This window comes from Zootoca vivipara, chromosome 17, assembly GCF_963506605.1.
Source record: "Zootoca vivipara chromosome 17, rZooViv1.1, whole genome shotgun sequence".
In the NCBI taxonomy this organism is placed as follows: Eukaryota; Metazoa; Chordata; class Lepidosauria; order Squamata; family Lacertidae; genus Zootoca; species Zootoca vivipara.
This window is the reverse complement of record NC_083292.1, coordinates 8,642,628-8,661,904: the sequence shown is the minus strand read 5'-3', so window position 1 is coordinate 8,661,904 and position 19,277 is coordinate 8,642,628. Positions and strand designations below refer to the sequence as shown.

Genomic DNA, 19,277 nt, shown 5'->3' with positions numbered 1-19,277 from the left:
GCTATGAGCCTCCACTAAGCAGTTACACTACAGCCAATTCTCAAGCAGTCACGCTGAACTTGGGGAAATTGTTCTCTGGAATGGCTTCTATAAAGAACTGAAGTAATCCACCCAAGCTTCTGTATCACCCTTCCCCAATCTGGTGCCCTACATATGTTTTGGACTACAACTCCCATCAAACCCTGCTAGCACTGCACCAGACTGAGGAAGGTTGCTCTCTATCAGCCTTGAATCAAAGACGAGGGATCTTTCAAGCAGGTATGTTGTATTAAGTTGTATGATATTGAGAGAACATCAAGACATAAATTTGGATCCATTACTCAGTTCAGAGTTTTCCCTCCACCCTTCAGATGAGTTCCAAGTGTTCAAAAGATTCTTCAATGCTACTTATGGATGTATTTATTTGTTACACACACACACACACACACACACACACACACACACACACACACTGTGTCTGGGAGTCTCTGGTTCCCACACCTACAGGCTTACCTTTCACCAGTTTGCCATCATTCCCAAATTTAATGGCCAGTGCATCTTGTTTATCATTTCCTTGGGCAGCAGATTCTAGATCTTCAGACATGTTGTCAGTGGGAAACTGGGCTTCTCCCGGTTCAGTGCTGGCAGTATGAGCAGGGACATCCTCCGATAAAGTTGCTACCTGCTTAAAGGCGGGAAAATACAAGACAATCTCACTTTCCAACTAAAAATGAAAGCCTATGGGAAAACTCAGCAATGGCCAGAGGATTGGAGAAGATCAGTTTACATCCCAATTCCAAAGAAGGGCAGTGCCAAAGAATGCTCCAACTACCGCACAATTGCGCTCATTTCACACGCTAGCAAGGTTATGCTTAAAATTCTACAAGGCAGGCTTAGGCAGTATGTGGACCGAGAACTCCCAGAAGTGCAAGCTGGATTTCGTTGGGGCAGAGGAACCAGAGACCAAATAGCAAACATGCACTGGATTATGGAGAAAGCTAGAGAGTTCCAGAAAAACGTCTACTTCTGCTTCATTGACTATGCAAAAGCCTTTGACTGTGTCAACCACAGCAAACTATGGCAAGTTCTTAAAGAAATGGGAGTGCCTGATCACCTCATCTGTCTCCTTAGAAATCTCTACGTGGGACAAAAAGCTACAGTTAGAACTGAATATGGAACAACTGATTGGTTCAAAATTGGGAAAGGAGTACGACAAGGTTATATATTGTCTCCCTGCTTATTTAACTTATATGCAGAATTCATCATGCGAAAGGCTGGACTGGATGAATCCCAAGCCAGAATTATAAATTTCAAAGCTGTCTCTGTACATCACAATGAGGAGACTGCTTCACATGTTACAGCCCCAATTTCTTACGCCAGCAAAATGAGGCCAGACAAACATGCAATGTATGAGAGTGTATTATGTTACTGAAGTACAACTCCCATTCGTTCCAGCAAACAAGACCAATGGCTAAAGCAGGCACCCCCAACCTCGGCCCTCCAGATGTTTTGGACTACAATTCCCATAATCCCTGACCACTGGTCCTGTTAGCTAGGGATCATGGGAGTTGTAGGCCAAAACATCTGGAGGGCCGCAGTTTGGGGATGCCTGGGCTAAAGGAATTGTAGTTCAACAACATCGGGAGGACCAAAGGTTTCCCCACACCCAATGTAGAGAATATCATATTGGCTACAAACAATGACCTGACATGTGCAAATCAGAGACATGGAATTTGAATCTCTCCTATCACAGTCCAAAATGATCTAACAACTGCAACACAATGGCTTCAGTTCTTCGTAATACACCCATTACCAAACGGATACTAGCTGACCTGCCCATTTACTTGCTGTGAAACTTTCATTTTATGTACCAGTTATAAATGAACTTGGAGATTTTTAAGAAAGCATAGCAGCAGACAAAAAAGCTTGCGATGATTCAAGTATATTTGACATTGCTATTTCATGCCCATTACGATAGTCAAGAGAGTCATTAAAAAGCACTGTACTAACAGCTTTGTAATAAGAATGTACAATGAAAATCTAATATACAAAATGGCTAAGCGTAAAGTTTTTCTTTTCTTAAAAAAATGTTGAAATCTTTAAGGAACAATCTTAAAGTTTAGTTTCACTTATTGGCTGCAGCTAATGATACCAATAAAATCTAAGAGTATTTTTGGCATGCAGTTTTAAGCATTAGCAACTCCCACTGTTAGAAAAAAAAAGATGAACACATAATAAAGCTTCAGTAGTAAGAATTTATCTTCAGAAGAGAAAGGGGCACTTGAGTTAATTGGTCTAATTTATTCATGGCAGAGCAGACTTATGCCAGAGATTGCTTAGTGTGTAAAAAAAAAACACCTCAAACATATGATTTGTGAAACACAGACAATGGAAGCAATTTAAAACTGATACTGAAAGGAAGTGGGGGGGGGGGGAATGTGAAGATTGCACAGACCACAGACTGCTATCGTTTACTCTAACTGGCAGCAGCTCTCCAAGGTTTCAGGCCAAAAGTGGGGAAAGTGCTGTTGTGCTCAGTTCTTGTTTATAAGCTTTCCCATGGGCAACATCATAGGTCTCTGCTGCTCCTAGCAGCCTATTTCACCAGTTCGCTGAGTAGATTCCTCTACTTTTAGCTGAATATTCAGAGTCCACCTCAAACTGTAGTTCCCTTGCTGCAAACAGGAGAGCTTATAAACCAGATTTTTGTAATGCCCTGAAAACCTGCCAGCATCATACACAAAGGCTGGTAAATCACTTGCTGGTTGGCCTCACACTGCAAAATTCTCTACATAACAGGCACATTTGTCATTGGACAAAAAAAAAAAATCAAAAAATTATGGTGCTCCCACCCTTTAAGGGGGAGTATGTAAACTTCCCAGCTGGGTTATCCTGCCTGGAACCATTACAGAGGAACAGCCTAAGTTTCTAAACTAACTTAAATAAATGCCTGCAGAATTGATTCAACTACAGATTAATATCCTCTAAATTCAGACCAAGCCTTTCACTGGCTATTGCACACTCATCATCCACTCCTGCACTGAAATCTCCCAGCACAATCATCAAGAGATGTTGGAAAGCATTGGTTAATCAATTTCAACTGAGACTCTAGGGAGCCCCATATTGTATACTGAAATTATGATCTTTATACAGGACATACATATTTATGCAAATTGGTTCAGATCCCCTATGGGTTTTCAGGTGGATAAAGCAAAATGAAGCGGATTCAGTTACCTGCATATCTACATTTAAACTACTACCCACCACTAGAATAAGGCCACCTCTACTTTTTCCTTTCTTGTAAGAACTGATAAAGTGCTAAATCCTAGTAGCTTAATTTCTGCAGCCTAAGACCCCTGTAAACCAATGAACTGAAATTGGGGGAAAGCTCAAAAAGTCAAACCCCCAGATCCTTTGACTTGTTACCCCACTCTGAAATAATCAGTGACAACAATTTTAATGATATTCTTTGGGACCTGAAGCATATATTTTATGCCACCTGAGAAGGCTGCAATGTTTTCTTTGATTGTGCTAGAGAGTGAGGAGGAAAGGAAGTGGTACTGGAATGAAGCAGATGGATCCATGACTGGCCCTGAGATTTGCTACTCAGCAACCTCCCACCTAATATTCCCCGGATGAGTTTAATCCCTTAAAAATCAGGTAACTCACTAATGGAAAACAGCAAGGTGAACTCTGCAGGTTTGTAAATCACAGATGTGTGAGCTTTGAGAAATGCCTGAAGTCAATGGTGTAAGTGAAATCATTACCAACATACTTTACTAACAAAACTGGAACCCTTTTTCTTAGGAACAATGAATGTGAGCCATCAATGGTATTTTAGAACCTTAAAATGTTTTGAACGCTCTCAATGGAAAGCCCTGTTATAAGAGGCAATAGTGGTTTTACTGTCACTTGAACAAGACTGGTGGAGAAATAAAGCGACTAAGAACCATTTAATTACTCCAATGCACTGCTCAGAAAAGGCTCTCAGAAACTAAAAAGTTCGTAAGAATTGATGTACAAATTGAAAACTGTACTTTAAAAAAGTAATATTCCTTTCTTTAAAAGGTTCTTTGACTGCCTCCAAGTAGCAATTAAAACAAAACAAAAAATCTGCTACTAACAGGGTTTGAGGATTTTCAATTATGGAGAGGGGCTCATATTACAGGATTTCAGATTGTGGGCATTTAAACAATAATAATTTAAAGAACAGAATAAGTTGAATGCTTACTTTTGAAGCTCCCGAAAGTGTTTAAATGACAGACAGAAGCAGCTCATGTTGGCCAGCATCTCGCAGTCAGCAGAAGCAATATTTTCAATAGAGCAACGGTTGAAGTATCAAACAACACTGGCTTTGCCAATAAAACCCAGTACTGTGATTGATTATGGTGATGATGATGATGATGATAATTTTATTATTTATACCCCACCCACCTGACTCAGTTGCCCCAACCACTCTGGGTTGCTTCCAACATATACAAAAACATAATGAAACATAACACAACAAAAGACCCTATACAGACCCTATACAGGTCTGCTTTTAGAGGTCTTCTAAAGGTTATAGTGTTAATCATCTCCTTGACATCTGATGGGAGGGCATTGCACAGGGCAGGTGCCAATGCCAAGAAGGCCCTCTGCCTGGTTCCCTGTAGCTTCACTTCTCGTAGTGAGAGAACCGTCAGAAGGCTCTTGGCGCTGTACCTCAGAGTCCAGGCTGAATGAAGGGGGTGGAGACGCACTTTCAGGTATACAGGGCCAAAGCAGTTTTAGGGCTTTAAAGGTCAGCACCAACACTTTGAAGTGTGCTCAGAAACGTACTGGCAAAAGGGTTCTTTAACCCCCTGCTCCCCATCATGCACCTCACCTGCTTACTCTCCAGAATCTGCCAAATAGGGCAAATGGAACAAGCAACTTGAGGAGCACAAGAGTGCAGAGGTTCTGCCAAAAGGAGGGGAGAAGGAAGCTGTTTAGAAGCTGTCTAGCTGATAGGTTGTATAACAGAAAACTGCTATGTCACAAACCAAGGAGAGGGCAGTTGTGGTCACTAGGATTTATATTGAGCTCCTAGGCTGACAGCTAGAGACAGAGAAAATCAAATAAATGCATATAAAATTTCAGAAATATTTTGATATGTCACTGTGGTTTAAGTTGCCTTAAAAACAAGCCTGCCAGCTGTGTGTGTGTCCCCACTAGGAATCAATCAGTGTATTTCTACCAGTGCCTCAACCATTTGGTGAGATGCATGGCCAGGGCCATAGCTATATGGAATCCTGTCTGTCTCTTAGTGCAGCCACAGGTCATCGAGCCTGAGCTTCCATAGCTGCCACCCACCATGAACCACCATTGGCAGGAATGGCAACAGCAGCAGCAGATATGTACTATGCCTATGCTAATGTTTTATGTTCTTGTTAATAATGCTGTCTTAAATGTGCATTTTATAGTTGACTTCCTTTAGAATTGTTTTCTTTTGGAATGTTTAAGATAATTTTTTAACTTTGCTGTGTTAAATGTGCATTCTGTAGTTGACCTCTGTAATCTTTTATTTTGAAACCTTTAAGATATTGTTTTAGTTTCTGTTAATTATGTTGCTTTGAAGGTGTTGTTGCTATTGCTTAGTCGTTTAGTTGTGTCCAACTCTTTGTGACCCCATGAACCAGAGCACGCCAGGCATTCCTAACTTTCACTGTCTCCCGCAGTTTGGTCAAATTCATGTTGGTAGCTTCGAGAACACTGTCCAACCACCTCGTCCTCTGTCGTCCCCTTCACCTTGTGCCCTCCATCTTTCCCATCATCAGGGTCTTTTCCAGGGAGTCTTCTCTTCTCATGAGGTGGCCAGAGAATTGGCGCCTCAGCTTCAGGATCTGTCCTTCCAGTGAACAACTATTTGACTTTCTTCAGTAATATTTTATTCTGGATATTTTCTTGTTTTAGAGATATTTTTCTTAAAAATGTAAAGTGGTACAGAAATGAAATGAATAATAATAATAAAATTCCATGTTTCGAGGGAGTGTGCTAGTTGCTGGGGAAAGTTACAGCAGGAAAGCTGTTGTCTTGACACACTGCCTATGGCATTCTGAAGGACTGATTGGCCACCATATGAAACAGGATATTCAGGCAGATGGTCAATCAAGTGAAGATGGTCAGTCTCCTGATGGTATTATCCACCAGGGGTTCTCAAGTTCTAAAATCAGGAAGCCTCTTTGCCTAGTGCATAGAGACATTTGTTGAATTGCTACAGGCAACTAACTATTTGCAAGTCTTGCCTAAATCCTCCCTGAGGCTTCTGGCACCTGGCCATTAGACCTGCCTGATAATGTACTAGCACTTTTTAGTCAACAGAAAATAAAATCCAGGTGGAAACTAAGTAAAGGGTTTTTTAAAGGATCAACATGATTAAGTGAAAAATACATTAACTATATTTCACCTGAAAACATGAAGAGTTGTTATACGCAGCACTTAAGCAAGTAGTGAAACTGTGTAACCCACTATTAATTTATTAGTACACCCACTACAAATTTCAAAACTAACCTCATCCACATTTATGGGGAAATGTGTAAAATGGTTTCCTAGCAACTTCAGTCTGCTATATAAACATGAACTTGTATTGTAAACTATTCAATCCAAAAAAATGAAAATACCAAGGCAACTCATGCACAGGTTTCATTTAATGAACTCTTCGTGTTGGTATGGCCCTTCAAAATGCTGCCTAGAAAAAGGTTATGCTGGGTATCTTTTCAGAGGGCAAAGAGACAACTTGGGCAATTTTTTTAGCCTTGAATACAATTTTATAGACTAAAACATCACATCTTTGCTGGAAGGGCATATGTACATTATTTAAACTGGTGGTTTGCATGGCATCTGTGAGAACATGGGAGAGTTAATCATCAGTAGCACATAGACACCAGGAGAAGCTAGTGTAACTTTGTTCCAGCTGCCCCACAATTTGAGTTTACAAGTGGACACTTCACTCAGAGTGCACAATTGAATCCATCCTACATCTGCTACAGAACAGGTGGATCAATTCTCATATTCTTCCTAGAGTATAGCAGTGCCCTTTGAACTTCCAAGGCACCCGCTATCTGTCCCTAATAAACAGGCACCCATCCAAACAATTCCCTATGGCCCAAAGTATGGGACATTTCTGACTTCGTGTTTTCTTTGTGTATTGTGCAAATCCCAGTGGAGCTTTCAAATCAATAGAAGGGCTATTTGTTTGGGTTTCTATCTTTATCCGCCGCTAACCCATTGACTCCAGTTGCTGCTCTTTTAGCTCCAAACCTCTCATCAACAGCCATAAGCCAGAAAAACCTGACACAGAGACATCCATGTATATCCAATATCTACATATCTGACTTGTATCATAAGCCACTTTGAGAACACATTTTGGCTGAAAAGAGTAGCTATAAACAATGTGAAACAAAAACTTGTCAAGGAATTAAACAGGCTTAACATCTCAATTGCAGCATGTTTCAGTTTTGACACATACACTGCAATATTAAATTCTGTTTGATTTAAGATGACCAACACCTGTTGGGAACTTGGATTTATGCAATCACATACTAAAGTTTCAGAGTTACGATTTTCTTGTTGTGTCTGGCTTCTATTTATTTACAGAATTTATATCCCCTCCAACAGAGTGCTCAAGGTGGCTTTACTGTACAATAAAAGCAATACAAAAATACGATTAAAACTAAATCACAGCGAAACAAGAACAGCACACCTGGAAGGCTAAAAAACATCTAAAGATGAGGCGAGCTAAATGGTTCCTATAAAGAAAGGTGAGTGTGCCACAGTCTGGGTGTTCTTACAGAGGAGGCACTTTCTCTTGCTTCACATTAGCTGTAGCTCCTGGAACAGGAGGTGGTATTTAATGTCCTCTAGCCCTAAATCTCCTGCCAACCTAGCAGTTCGAAAGCACGTCAAAATGCAAGTAGATAAATAGGTACCACTACAGCGGGAAGGTAAACGGCGTTTCCATGTGCTGCTCTGGTTTGCCAGAAGCGGCTTTGTCATGCTGGCCACATGACCTGGAAGCTATACGCCGGCTCCCTCGGCCAATAATGCGAGATGAGCGCGCAACCCCAGAGTCGGTCACGACTGGACCTAATGGTCAGGGGTCCCTTTACCTTTACCTTTTTAGCCCTAAATCTATTTAGGAGGTTTAAAAGGTAATGACGAGCATCTTAAATGCACATGCAAACAATCCAGCATTGAGAAAAAATACACAGAAACTAAGTAATATGCTGCTTAAAATTTGCTCTGATCTACAGTGTTTTGTTTTTTAACACTTTTAAAACATGTTCATGGAGGAAGGGCTAGTAACAGCTACTACCCATGATGGCTAAGCTCTGTCTCAACTGTTGGAGGCAGCACCTGTCTTAAAAGCCCGTTGCTGGGAATCACAAATGAAGAGTGTGTTGCTGCACTCGGCTCTTCCTTTTGGGCTTCCCAGAGGCACCTGGTTGGCAGACCCGCATAAAATGAATTGAAGCAACTTAGCCTTTATTACTGGGTTCATAGTTGCATGTTGCTAGCTCCTGCAAGTTGTCTGGCAAGGAAAAGTGGGATATAATTTTTTTAAAGTAAATTTACTAGAGGTGGTTTCTCTATTCTTGGCTGCTCTAGTCAGGTTCCTATGTACGTAGCATATGAAGCAAGATGTCACACTGTTGCTTCCTACTCTTAGAAGCCTACCTTTGAGCTGTCACTGGCCTCTTTCTGAAGGAAAAACTGCTTCTTAAATTCATAGTAGGCATTGTACTGGTGCCAAGGTTGCAGGAACTCAAACCTGTTAAAGGAATAAAAATGCAATTTGTGGAAAAACACACCACAACATAGCAAACATCAACCATCATTTAGCATTCCAGCACCCCAAGCACAGAAAAGCTATCTGATATTCTGAAATAGAATAATTTATGCCTAAATGCCCAGAAGGTATACATTCAGAAGCACAAGCTTCAAGATTCTTAGGCAATAATGCTTTATCATTAACTTCAAGTAGTCCCTTGAATTTTAATAAAATGAATTACAACACATTACCCTCAACAGCTTTCTTTGCAAAACAGACTGTCAATAAGAGAGGGACAAGCTGCTCACTTACACCACATCATAAAATGAAGTAATTAAGGAAAAAGGCACTTGCACTCACCTTAGATCATTCTTGGCACGGACACTGGTCTCAAATTTAATCCCATTCCTAGCAACATATTCAGCTAACTTGTCAATCACGGGCTGGATATCTGGGGGTGGGGGGATGATGGTAACCACAGAAGGAATTGTGCTGAAAAACATTAGCATTTTATTATTTACATAGGCAGAGAACATAACATGCAGCCCTACTAAGCCAGAGGCGGCACTTACTTTTAAAAAATCACCACTGATTTTTAAGTTATGAAATATTTGCTCCCCCAAAACGAGCTTATTAAAGAAGCCAGAGCTATCTCTTTTGCATTAGAAAAATCCAGGCAAACATTTAAAACTTTTAATAATCTGCCTAACATCACTTTATTTGAACAGTTTATTTTGGGGCACCAAGATTTATGGCTTTACAAGGTTTAAAAAGTTTTTTAACAGCAGTGCCGGGCAGCACGGAGTGAATGAAATCTGAAGGCCTCTTTAAAACCATACCAATTTCATAACTTTCATCAGAAAACAGCTGTATATGTCAAAGTTTTCTGTGCAATCATAAGGGCCAGCAACTTACTTCAGTCCAAAATCTTTACATGCATGCACCGTATATGCAATCCTGATCCCATTTTATTATACTATCATTTTTAATATAGTCCACTGTTATAACACTGTAAGGCATTTAGAGAACCTTCACAATAAACAGGAAGGATAACAGAAGTGTTGGAACACCTTTCACAGACGTACTGGCATAACCGCTGGTATATTTTAAGTAGATGAGAATCTAAACAAAAGCCCACTCCTCCTTGTGTAATGTGCTCTTAATGTCACACAGCTTATTGTTTTGCTAAATTAACACACTGACAAAGTAGAAATCAATTTCAAACAAGAAAACATTAGTGCTTGGAACAGATTTCAGACAACGATTAACTAGCTGTAGATTTATAATGGGGTCACAGCTACAATGGACTGAACAAACAAAGCTACAAGCCACTGCGGTCAGGGAAAAATATGTTTATGTGTACTGGAAAGATTAATTGGAGACTTTTAAAGAATAACCAGTAAACATAGAGAACACCCCTGAGTATGTCATGCATGAACCAAAGCAAGACAGCAAGGGTATGCTGCCCATTTGGTGCTTAGGCTGATCGCCGAAGAATTGATGCTTTTGAATTATGGTGCTGGAGGAGACTCTTGAGAGTCCCATGGACTGCAAGAAGATCAAACCTATCCATTCTGAAGGAAATCAGCCCTGAGTGCTCACTGGAAGGACAGATCTTGAAGCTGAGGCTCCAATACTTTGGCCACTTCATGAGAAGAGAAGACTCCCTGGAAAAGACCCTGATGTTGGGAAAGATGGAGGGCACTAGGAGAAAGGGACAACAGAGGACAAGATGGTTGGACAGTGTTCTCGAAGCTACGAACATGAGTTTGACCAAACTGCGGGAGGCAGTGGAAGACAGAAGTGCCTGGCGTGCTATGGTCCATGGGGTCACGGAGAGTCGGACACGACTAAACGTCTAACCAACAACAACAACATACCAAAGCCCAAACATCTTAAGGCAGCAGGGAGACATCCTTACTTCCAGTGCACATCAATTAACAGCTACAATTCCCGGGGTTCCCTGTGATGAGGGATTGTTAAACCACTCTGGGAACTGTAACCCCAGGAAGTGACAGCGGTCTCCAAAACCACTGAGCCTTTGGGCTTGCCAATCAAAAGGTCAGCTGTTCGAATCCCCGCGACGGGGTGAGCATCCATGGCTCAGTCTCAGCTCCTGCCAACCTAGCAGTTCGAAAGCATGCCGAAAGTGCAAGTAGATTAATAGGTACCACTCCGGAGGCAAGGTAAACGGTGTTTCCGTGCGCTGCTGCTGCTCTGGTGTTGGTGTTCCATTGCACCAGAAGCGGCTCAGTCGTGCTGGTCACATGACCCAGAAAAACTGTCTGCGGAGAGGACAAACGGCGGCTCCCTCGGCCTGTAAAGCAAGATGAGCGGCGCAACCCCAGAGTCGTTCGCGACTGGACTTAACTGTCAGGGGTCCCTTGACCTTTTACCCTTAACAAGCTACAGCTCCCAGAATTCCATAATGGTTTAAAGTGGCATCACAGTGCTGTAAATGTGGGGTGTCAGTGTGGCCTTTGTTGAACATGACCTGGGATTGCCAGAAACCATAGAAAATGTTTTTGCTCAAAGCCAAACTCAAATGGAAAGGCAAAAAAGAGAGAGGATACCTTGTTGAAGTAGTCGTGGCAGGCATTACACCACTGGTGTCATCAGTTGCCTCTGTAGATGGTGGCGGTGTAGTGCCAGGAGGAGGTGGTGCTGTCATCGTGGCTACTCCTGTAGTGCTAGACACAGTCACTCCTGCTGGTAGTGCATTGTAATAAGTTGCCATGTCAATTCCTGGGGGTGGAGGGGCGAGGCAATATGATCCATCTGGCAGCATGTAGTAACTGTAATACATGGCTGCCACAGTTGCTGCAAAAAAAAAAAAAGCTTTATGATCAATATTTCAGGCAGATTGAAGAGGGAACAAAAAAAAAATTCAAAAAGGTCCCACAACCCATCCCCTGCACTGTTGCTACCGCCAGTGGAACATCGCTTATGTTAAAATTTCCAACTTGCTAATGCGTTATCCATTTTTCTTGTGCAGAAAATGAGAAATAGCATTTTGTCAAGACATTCGGGTGAAATGAGGCAGACACATTGAAGGCCAAATGGAAACAGCACTGTAGTGAATGAGGAAGTGAAGAGACGTGCAAAGAATCTAAAGAAATTGCCATTCCCCGCCCCCCCCCTACACAACTTAATTCACTTTCGTGTGCCCTTTCAGGTATATTAAAACTATGCTTGCCTGATTAAAATTAGGAAAATGTAGTAGCTTTCTTTCTGACTGTATAAAGTTACACAGCTAGGATTTGGACTTCTCAGCATCATTAAAATTCTGTAGAACTCTCCCCAGCATCAATTTCAGAAGGCCTCTCAAGCATGCCTGCACAGTGCTCAAAACTTGCTTTGCATATGCTTATCTCCTATATGTTTGCTATGCATTTGGATCAAAACCAAAATTTGCAGGTTGCTTCCTGAGATAAAAGAGCAGGACCACACTGATCTGGGGTGAGGTTCTTAGAATTCCTGAACAATGTTAGGTACAATGCCGCTAATACATATAATGGAATCCAAAAATACTACACAGTTTTTATTACTACTTTCAATTAATCGACAGTACAGAACTGTAGTAGCTACTATTGTCAAACCTAGTGATTACCCACGGGACGGTTATGATCCCAGCCCCCATCTGTAAAAAAAAAAGGGGGGGGGAGAACAAAAAGATCTTGGGTAGCTACTCCCAGCCAACAGGAGAACAAGTTGCTAGGAAACAAGTGTTAACAGCCAGCCCTTTCTGTTTAGACACAAATGTTTATTGGGTGAGCATTTAGGATGGTTATGAGAGGATGTAGAGAAGTAATCAAATTAGGGAGAATAAGGGGTAGGTTTAGAAACAAAAAAGGTGACAGTGCAGGGATTTGAAACCCACTACTTTAGTAACTTTAACATTGGTACTGCAAACTGGTTTTGACATGAGTTGGCCACCTTAATGCAAAATGAATTTTGGAAACCCTTTTCATGGATGTCAAAGTCAATTTTGCTAAAATGTCAAGAATAAAATTATAAAAGTGCACTATTCAGTCACTTTGGAACCAGCAAGAATTTCCAAATCCCTTCCTTGTCTATCATGTCCAGACTTGTATGCATGCTTTGACTCCATGCAGGCACGCAAAAAGTGCAGGATTCATTGTTCTAAAAATCTCAGACTTCCCTTAGCTTTTCAGCCCTTGTGGTTGCAAAAAAATAAAATTAAGGTGCATGGGATGTGCTTTCCAAACTCTCCAAAGCCAAAGGGATGGCTGATTAAATGTTCTTCTTTTGTGGGTGGAGCCCTGGTGCCCTGCCCTGCTTCCTGCCCCCCTTCTCATCTCTAGCAAAATCAGAATAACATATGCAAAATAGCAACTGCTCCAGGATAAGTAACCTAACCTAAGTAATGACTATGTAGGTGGGTAAAATACATTAGAATCATACATTAAATAGACTGACTGACTTTTTGTTGTTTGACTTCGGTACCAGGCATGCCTACTGTACAGCAGTTTCTTCTGACATTAATATTGGTTTGATAAAAGCTAGGTGGCTGAAGCCCTCTGATCTGAATCACCAGGAATCATGTAAGGTATAGTACTTCTCACTAGGAACTTAATTTTCATCCCATGTCGGGTTGTATCCTCAACTTGCTAAAGCAGCTGATACTGGTCTTAGTTGGTGTTGCCCTCTTTTCCCACAGGGCAGTTGATTGTGATTTTGTCAATAAGACAGAAAGTTACCTGTCGGTTTGAAAATGTGTTATTCAACTTAGCTTAAGCTAGATTGCTTACCATAGAAGTCAGTGGGAAAATGTTTGATTTCTTCCTAAAAGCCTTGCAATTTTGATGCATCAGCTCTGGATGGTTCTGAAACATGTATTGGACTTTATTTTATTTGTAAGCCTTCCAGGTACCCTTTGTTTGCTTAAAATTCTCATGGAAACCTCAAAGATTGGAGAAAGCTTGCTTAACAAGCAATGTCATAAGCTGCCCCGGGAGAAATTTGATGAAGGGCATATAGAAATGCTTTAAATAAAAATAGGCAAGTGTGTCAGGTTTGTTGTTGGCATATAAAGCCTTTCTGTGCTATGGCTGCTAGCTTTACTTCAAGGAAAACTGGTTCCCCTGGAATCCAGTAGTTAAAGTATGAAGCCTCATCATTTCCAGGCAAAAGTTGTAGCATTGTTACATTTTGGGGCAAATTGTTTTTGTCTGCATCTTCCTTGACAAGCTTGTGAGCATAACAGCTGAAGGCTGACCTTTTTCCTCATCTCTTAAAATGAAGTTTCTAGATGACTTGGTACTGGTAAATTCAATTCATTTTAAGATGCTGGGCATGGATCACTCTCTTGTGATGCCACATTGTGGTAGAGATGTGATTATCTTTGAGCAGGGAAATCCTTTAAGCAGCAATTCAGATAATTAGACAATTTTGAGTGGGAAACTCATCATACTCGATATATGAAAGATAGATAATGTCAGAGTGCGCTCAGTGACTTGAGGCATATTTGGGTAAAGGATATACTCCTAATACCCCCCCCAAAAAAAGCAGCTGCAGCAAAAATTATCATTTGGTAGAGAAAGAGATGTTTGGGTTTTTTAAATGACCAATATGTGGGGCAGTGCTGGAGGCAACAGTCACAAAAAGGCTGCAATGGGGAGCATGGCATAATACAAATACATAATACAGTCATCCACGACGAATTCTGGGCACCACAATTTAAGAAGGATATTGACAAGCTGGAACATGAGCAGAAGAGGTTGAGGGAACCTGGGTATGTTTAGTCTAGTAAAGAAGAGTCTGAGAGGAGATTATAGAATCATAGAGTTGGAACAAACCACGAGGTTCATCTAAGTCCAACCTCCTGAAATGCAGGAATCTTTCACCAAACATGGGGTTCGAACCCTGAGATTAAGAGTCTCATGCTCTAACGACTGATCTTTCATGATAGCCATCTTCAAATATCTAAAGTGCTTGTCACATGGAGGATGGAGCAAGCTTGTTTACTCCTGCTGGATCAAAACCATTGGATTCAAGTTATGAGAAAGGAGATTCCAACTAAACACCAGAAAGAACTTCCTGAAAGCTGTTCAACAATGGAACAGACTCTCACAAGAGGTGATGGACTCTCGTTCCTTGGAGGTTTTAAAGCAGAGATTGAATGGCCACCTGACCTGTATGATCTAGTTGAGATTCCTGAATCACAGGGGGCTGGACTAGAGCAGGCATCCTCAAACTGCGGCCCTCCAGATGTTTTGGCCTACAACTCCCATGATCCCTAGCTAACAGGACCAGTGGTCGGGGAGATGGGAATTGTACTCCAAAACATCTGGAGGGCCGAAGTTTGGGGATGCCTGGACTAGAGGAACCACAGGGTCTCTTCCAACTCTACAATTCTGTGATTCTATGAACCTTATACTTATTGTATGTGCAGCTACCCCACAACCAGGATAACCACATCATACTCATTCTCATTTTACAGAAATTACTTAGAAGGTACCTGCACATTTCTTTAGGGGCTAGAGATTTACTTTAAGAATAAAATAAAAAGAAAGCTTATGTCTGGAGCCCCTGCCCATGAGCAGAAGTGAAAGCCTTTGCAGGTCCCATAGCATCTAGGGGCACTGGGTTGGTGACACCTGACCTAATCCATGGCTTTGTCATGTCAACGGATTGTGAATGGGTATTTGCTAAATGACTGTTATTTTAATCGGGAAACTTTTTTTTTAAAAAAAATAGTCTTTGAGTTAATGTTTGCAGTGGCAGAGTATTGACTATGTAAGTTATTTAAAAACTGTAGTCTGTTCTCCCTCTGCTACCAACGTTCAGTTTTATTGAATAGTTCAGTGTTACCGTGTTTGCACCATAGATGCCAAAGTAGTCAACTCGCCATACAAAATTCTACTTTTCCAGAAAGCAAAAACAATATTTTGTTAGAGATTCATTGTCTCTATTCTTGCCACACTTATACTGCTGTGCGCTCAGTTGTACAGGTATCTCACATCTTATGCTTACTTAACTTGCATGATCGCAGTTTTACATGGATGGGCGGAAAATAATTAAATGAATGGAGGGCGGAAGAAACCCATTCTTCGTTTACTTGTTTCCACGTGCCCCTACAAAGCTGTGATTGTGGGCTTACCCGGCTTGGGGAAGTCAGTGCAAGGGCTCTGGAAGGGTGCCAGAGCCCTTGTGCCTCCTTCCCAAAGCTGACCAAGCACTTACAGGACTTTGGGAAGGAGGTGGGAGGACTCCAGGACGCTGCCAGAGCCTTTACGAATCATCTCCCAAGCTGAACATGTGTCTTCCAGAAGCCAGCTAAGCATCCCACCTTGCTGGGGGTGGGCAGGGCGGTTCTGCAGGTTTTTGACTTTAGGCATTTTTGCGAATATGCATGGCTTCCCAGAAGCAAACGCTTGCGTAAGATGTAAATTACCTGTACTCAGTTGTTGGTTGTTTTTCCAATAGTTGTATTTATTAACGCAGGAGCGTTAATTTCTGGGGGGAGGGGTGTCTCCCTGTTGCCCAGTTTGAGAAGCTGTAGTTCAAAGGAATAAAATTCCACGAGCAACAACTGTTACAGGTAGGTAGCCGTGTTGGTCTAATGTAGTCGAAACAAAACAAAAAAAATCCTTCCAGTAGCACCTTAGAGACCAACTAAGTTTTTCATTGGTATGAGCTTTCGTTTGCATGCACACTTCTTCAGATACCAGTGACATACTAGTTCACAAATGAGGAATTCCTACATGCATATTTAATTTAATAGCACGTTAACAGTTGTGAACTTAAAGGTTCTTTTCTTTTTCCTTAGGAGGGTACAAACCTTCATTTCTTTTGTGCCTGTAAAATGCATGAATTATGCAGACCTTTCGCTGCACATGACAGCGGGGAAATTATTCCATAACAGCTGGGCTATTTTATATTGGAGTTCCTGTAACACAGGTAGCAGTGATGATAAAATAACAAAATGCTTGCAAACATGGACATTTTAGTCATGTCAAGCTTTGACACTGGGCTCATTTGTACTTTCCCATCCTGTTTGCCTTCTATCTTGTTGAGTCCTGAGATGCAGCTGCATTTAACTCACCAGGAGGGCGTTAGCTATGCACTTTGTTTTGGAGGTGTATAGTTTCAAATTCCTGGGAATTCTGGGGGTACTCCTAGAGCCAAATGAGCTTGATGAAAGAACAGCAATGAAAACCTGTGGCCCTTAATACTTTTTTCCTATAGTGCTTAGTTCTAGGGAAATACTGGACATTTTCTAGAGTGGCTGTCATCCCACACAAATTGGGAGTACAACCTTGATCACCTTCAGAATCCTTGACAGTGTAAACAGTGTTATTGTGTAAACTTTTTTATGTTTGAAAGTTTTATGACCTGCTAAGTCTTCTTTTATTAAATATACATATACAAAATGGCCTAGTTACATTGTTTTTTTTACAACAAAACATTTGTTAATTGCTCCTTAAAACTGCAGATTTTAAGTTTAAACCCAGATTTCAAGCAGCATTCCTTTACTGCGGCACTCTCTCTATTCCCACCCTCTTTTCTGAAGTATTCTTGAAGAATTTTAAGACTTAGAAGGTGCCACATGAAAGAGATTGAAGTGTTAAAATTTAAGATTCATTTCAGTTTCCCATTTGCCAGTGAGCAACATTCTCTTAAGTCACTAGTTTTTTTAAAAAATGCAGCTTGAACAGAGTGATTACTGGAAGATCCCTTGTACTAGGTCAGACTATTAGTCATTCTAGTCCAGGGTTGTCTACTCTGACTACCAGCAACACTTCCAAGTCTGAGGCAGAGGAAGGATCGTTCCTACCTGATCCTTCTACTGGAGGTGCCTGAGACTTAAAGTAGTACCTTCTGCATGGAAAGCAGGTGATTTACCACTGAATTATGGCCCCTCTGTTGAAAACATATGCCTTTTGTACAATTCACCATGAATGTTACAATGTTCCTGATGACGATGGGGTGTGTGCACATGCATGAGAGCTAAAAACACACCCATTTAATTAAGTGCTCTAAGCAAAACAATTAGCTAGTATGTATACAAATGCTTTGTTCCCAAAATACAGCATGGTGTCAAGCTAAGCTCTGCAGAGTTAACAGTAGAAGGCAATCTCATGCTGTGCCATGTTGACAAACCTACATCTGCAGAGTTCTGATAAAAATTAAGTTTCAGAAGCAAAATAATTTTCAAAGAGAGAGAGAGAGAGAGAAAATCCCCCTTTGGGCTAAAGTGTGCCATACTTCTAATAGTAAGGAAAAGTTGAACACTGGACAAGAAGCCTTTTACAGGCAACAACATACACCAGTACTGAGTTATTGGCACTCAAATGCAACTCTGGGCTGTGAATGATTAGAGACAAAAGGAATTAACAAACACTTATTTGCCCTTTTAAGAGGAGGGGCACAACTTAATTTTCAGTGCTTTCATCAAGGAAATCATCAGGGTAAATAAGGTTTGAGTACAGCACATTTTAACACTCCATCAAATCCAGTAAGACACCACCAAAATGTTAACTGAATCTACATAGCATAATTCTATCAAAATCTTCTTCTTTGGCGATCACTTGTAGCCAAGTAATATTGTCTTCCATAAACACGAACAATAAGTCCGTAAGTGACCGTGGAGGCCAATTCTGGATCTATCAAAATATTACCATTAGGAAGGGGAGATGTTGTAACTTGGTATCTGTGTTTGTATTTTGTTTCCTCCTCTCTCCCCTTTTTCATTTGGTGTCATCTCTTTTAGATTTAACTCTGAGGGAAGGCACTGTTTGCTTTCTATTGATCTCAACTTTTTATTAATTTCAACCGGGGGGAAATTTGAAGCAGCGTTTCTCAAACCTGGATCCCCAGATGTTGTTGGACTACAACTCTTATCATCCATAGCTAGCAGGACCAGTGGTCAGGGATGATGGGAACTGTAGTCCAACAACAGTTGGGAACCCAAGTTTGAGAAACACTGTTTTAAATAAATGAAGCTATTTGAACCATTAGACCAGGCATCCCCAAACTTCGGCCCTCCAGATGTTTTGGACTATAATTCCCATCTTCCCCAACCACTGGTCCTGTTAGCTAGGGATCATGGGAGTTGTAGGCAAAAACATCTGGAGGGCCACAGTTTGGGGATGCCTGCATTAGACTGTTTACAATGGCCTGTGCAAATGAACCAATATTGCTGCAGGAAAAAGTGGGCGAAGCATCAAAAGCATGTTAGCAAAAGCGAGTGAGTGCTTCTTGCTAGGACCAGCAAGTTTCTTACAGTATCTGCACTTGAAACTGAAGAAAGGCATGGAGAAGGTGATGGACCAGCCAAAGCTTAAGAAAAGGTAAAACTGAATGACCTGGCAGTAGGAACTGCACTCCAAATCTTCTGCTATTTTGGCCAAAGAATGAGCAAGGCATTTATAATTTGGGGTGTGGGGGGGGGAGGATAACATACACCTCAGTTTCATGGTACCTCACACTGTACCGTGTTTCCCCTTTTTTAAGACACCGTCTTATAACTTTTTTCCCTCAAAAA

The 19,277-nt window shown here is 41.2% G+C and overlaps 1 protein-coding gene across 6 annotated transcripts in view; it reads right to left on the bottom strand.

Annotated features, from left to right (window-relative positions):
* The window catches only part of SFSWAP (splicing factor SWAP), a 97,735-nt gene that overhangs the window by 52,457 nt on the left and 26,001 nt on the right, over positions 1 to 19,277 (bottom strand). For 5 of the 6 annotated variants that reach the window (XM_035099207.2, XM_035099211.2, XM_035099210.2 and 2 more), the window contains 4 exons: positions 11,341 to 11,587; positions 9,128 to 9,259; positions 8,674 to 8,767; positions 493 to 664 (listed from right to left, as the gene is read on the bottom strand). In XM_035099207.2, the coding sequence (XP_034955098.1) occupies positions 493 to 664; positions 8,674 to 8,767; positions 9,128 to 9,259; positions 11,341 to 11,587 (645 nt within the window). The remainder of the gene's footprint in view (positions 1 to 492; positions 665 to 8,673; positions 8,768 to 9,127; positions 9,260 to 11,340; positions 11,588 to 19,277) is intronic. The other variant, XM_035099209.2, reaches the window with a different exon arrangement.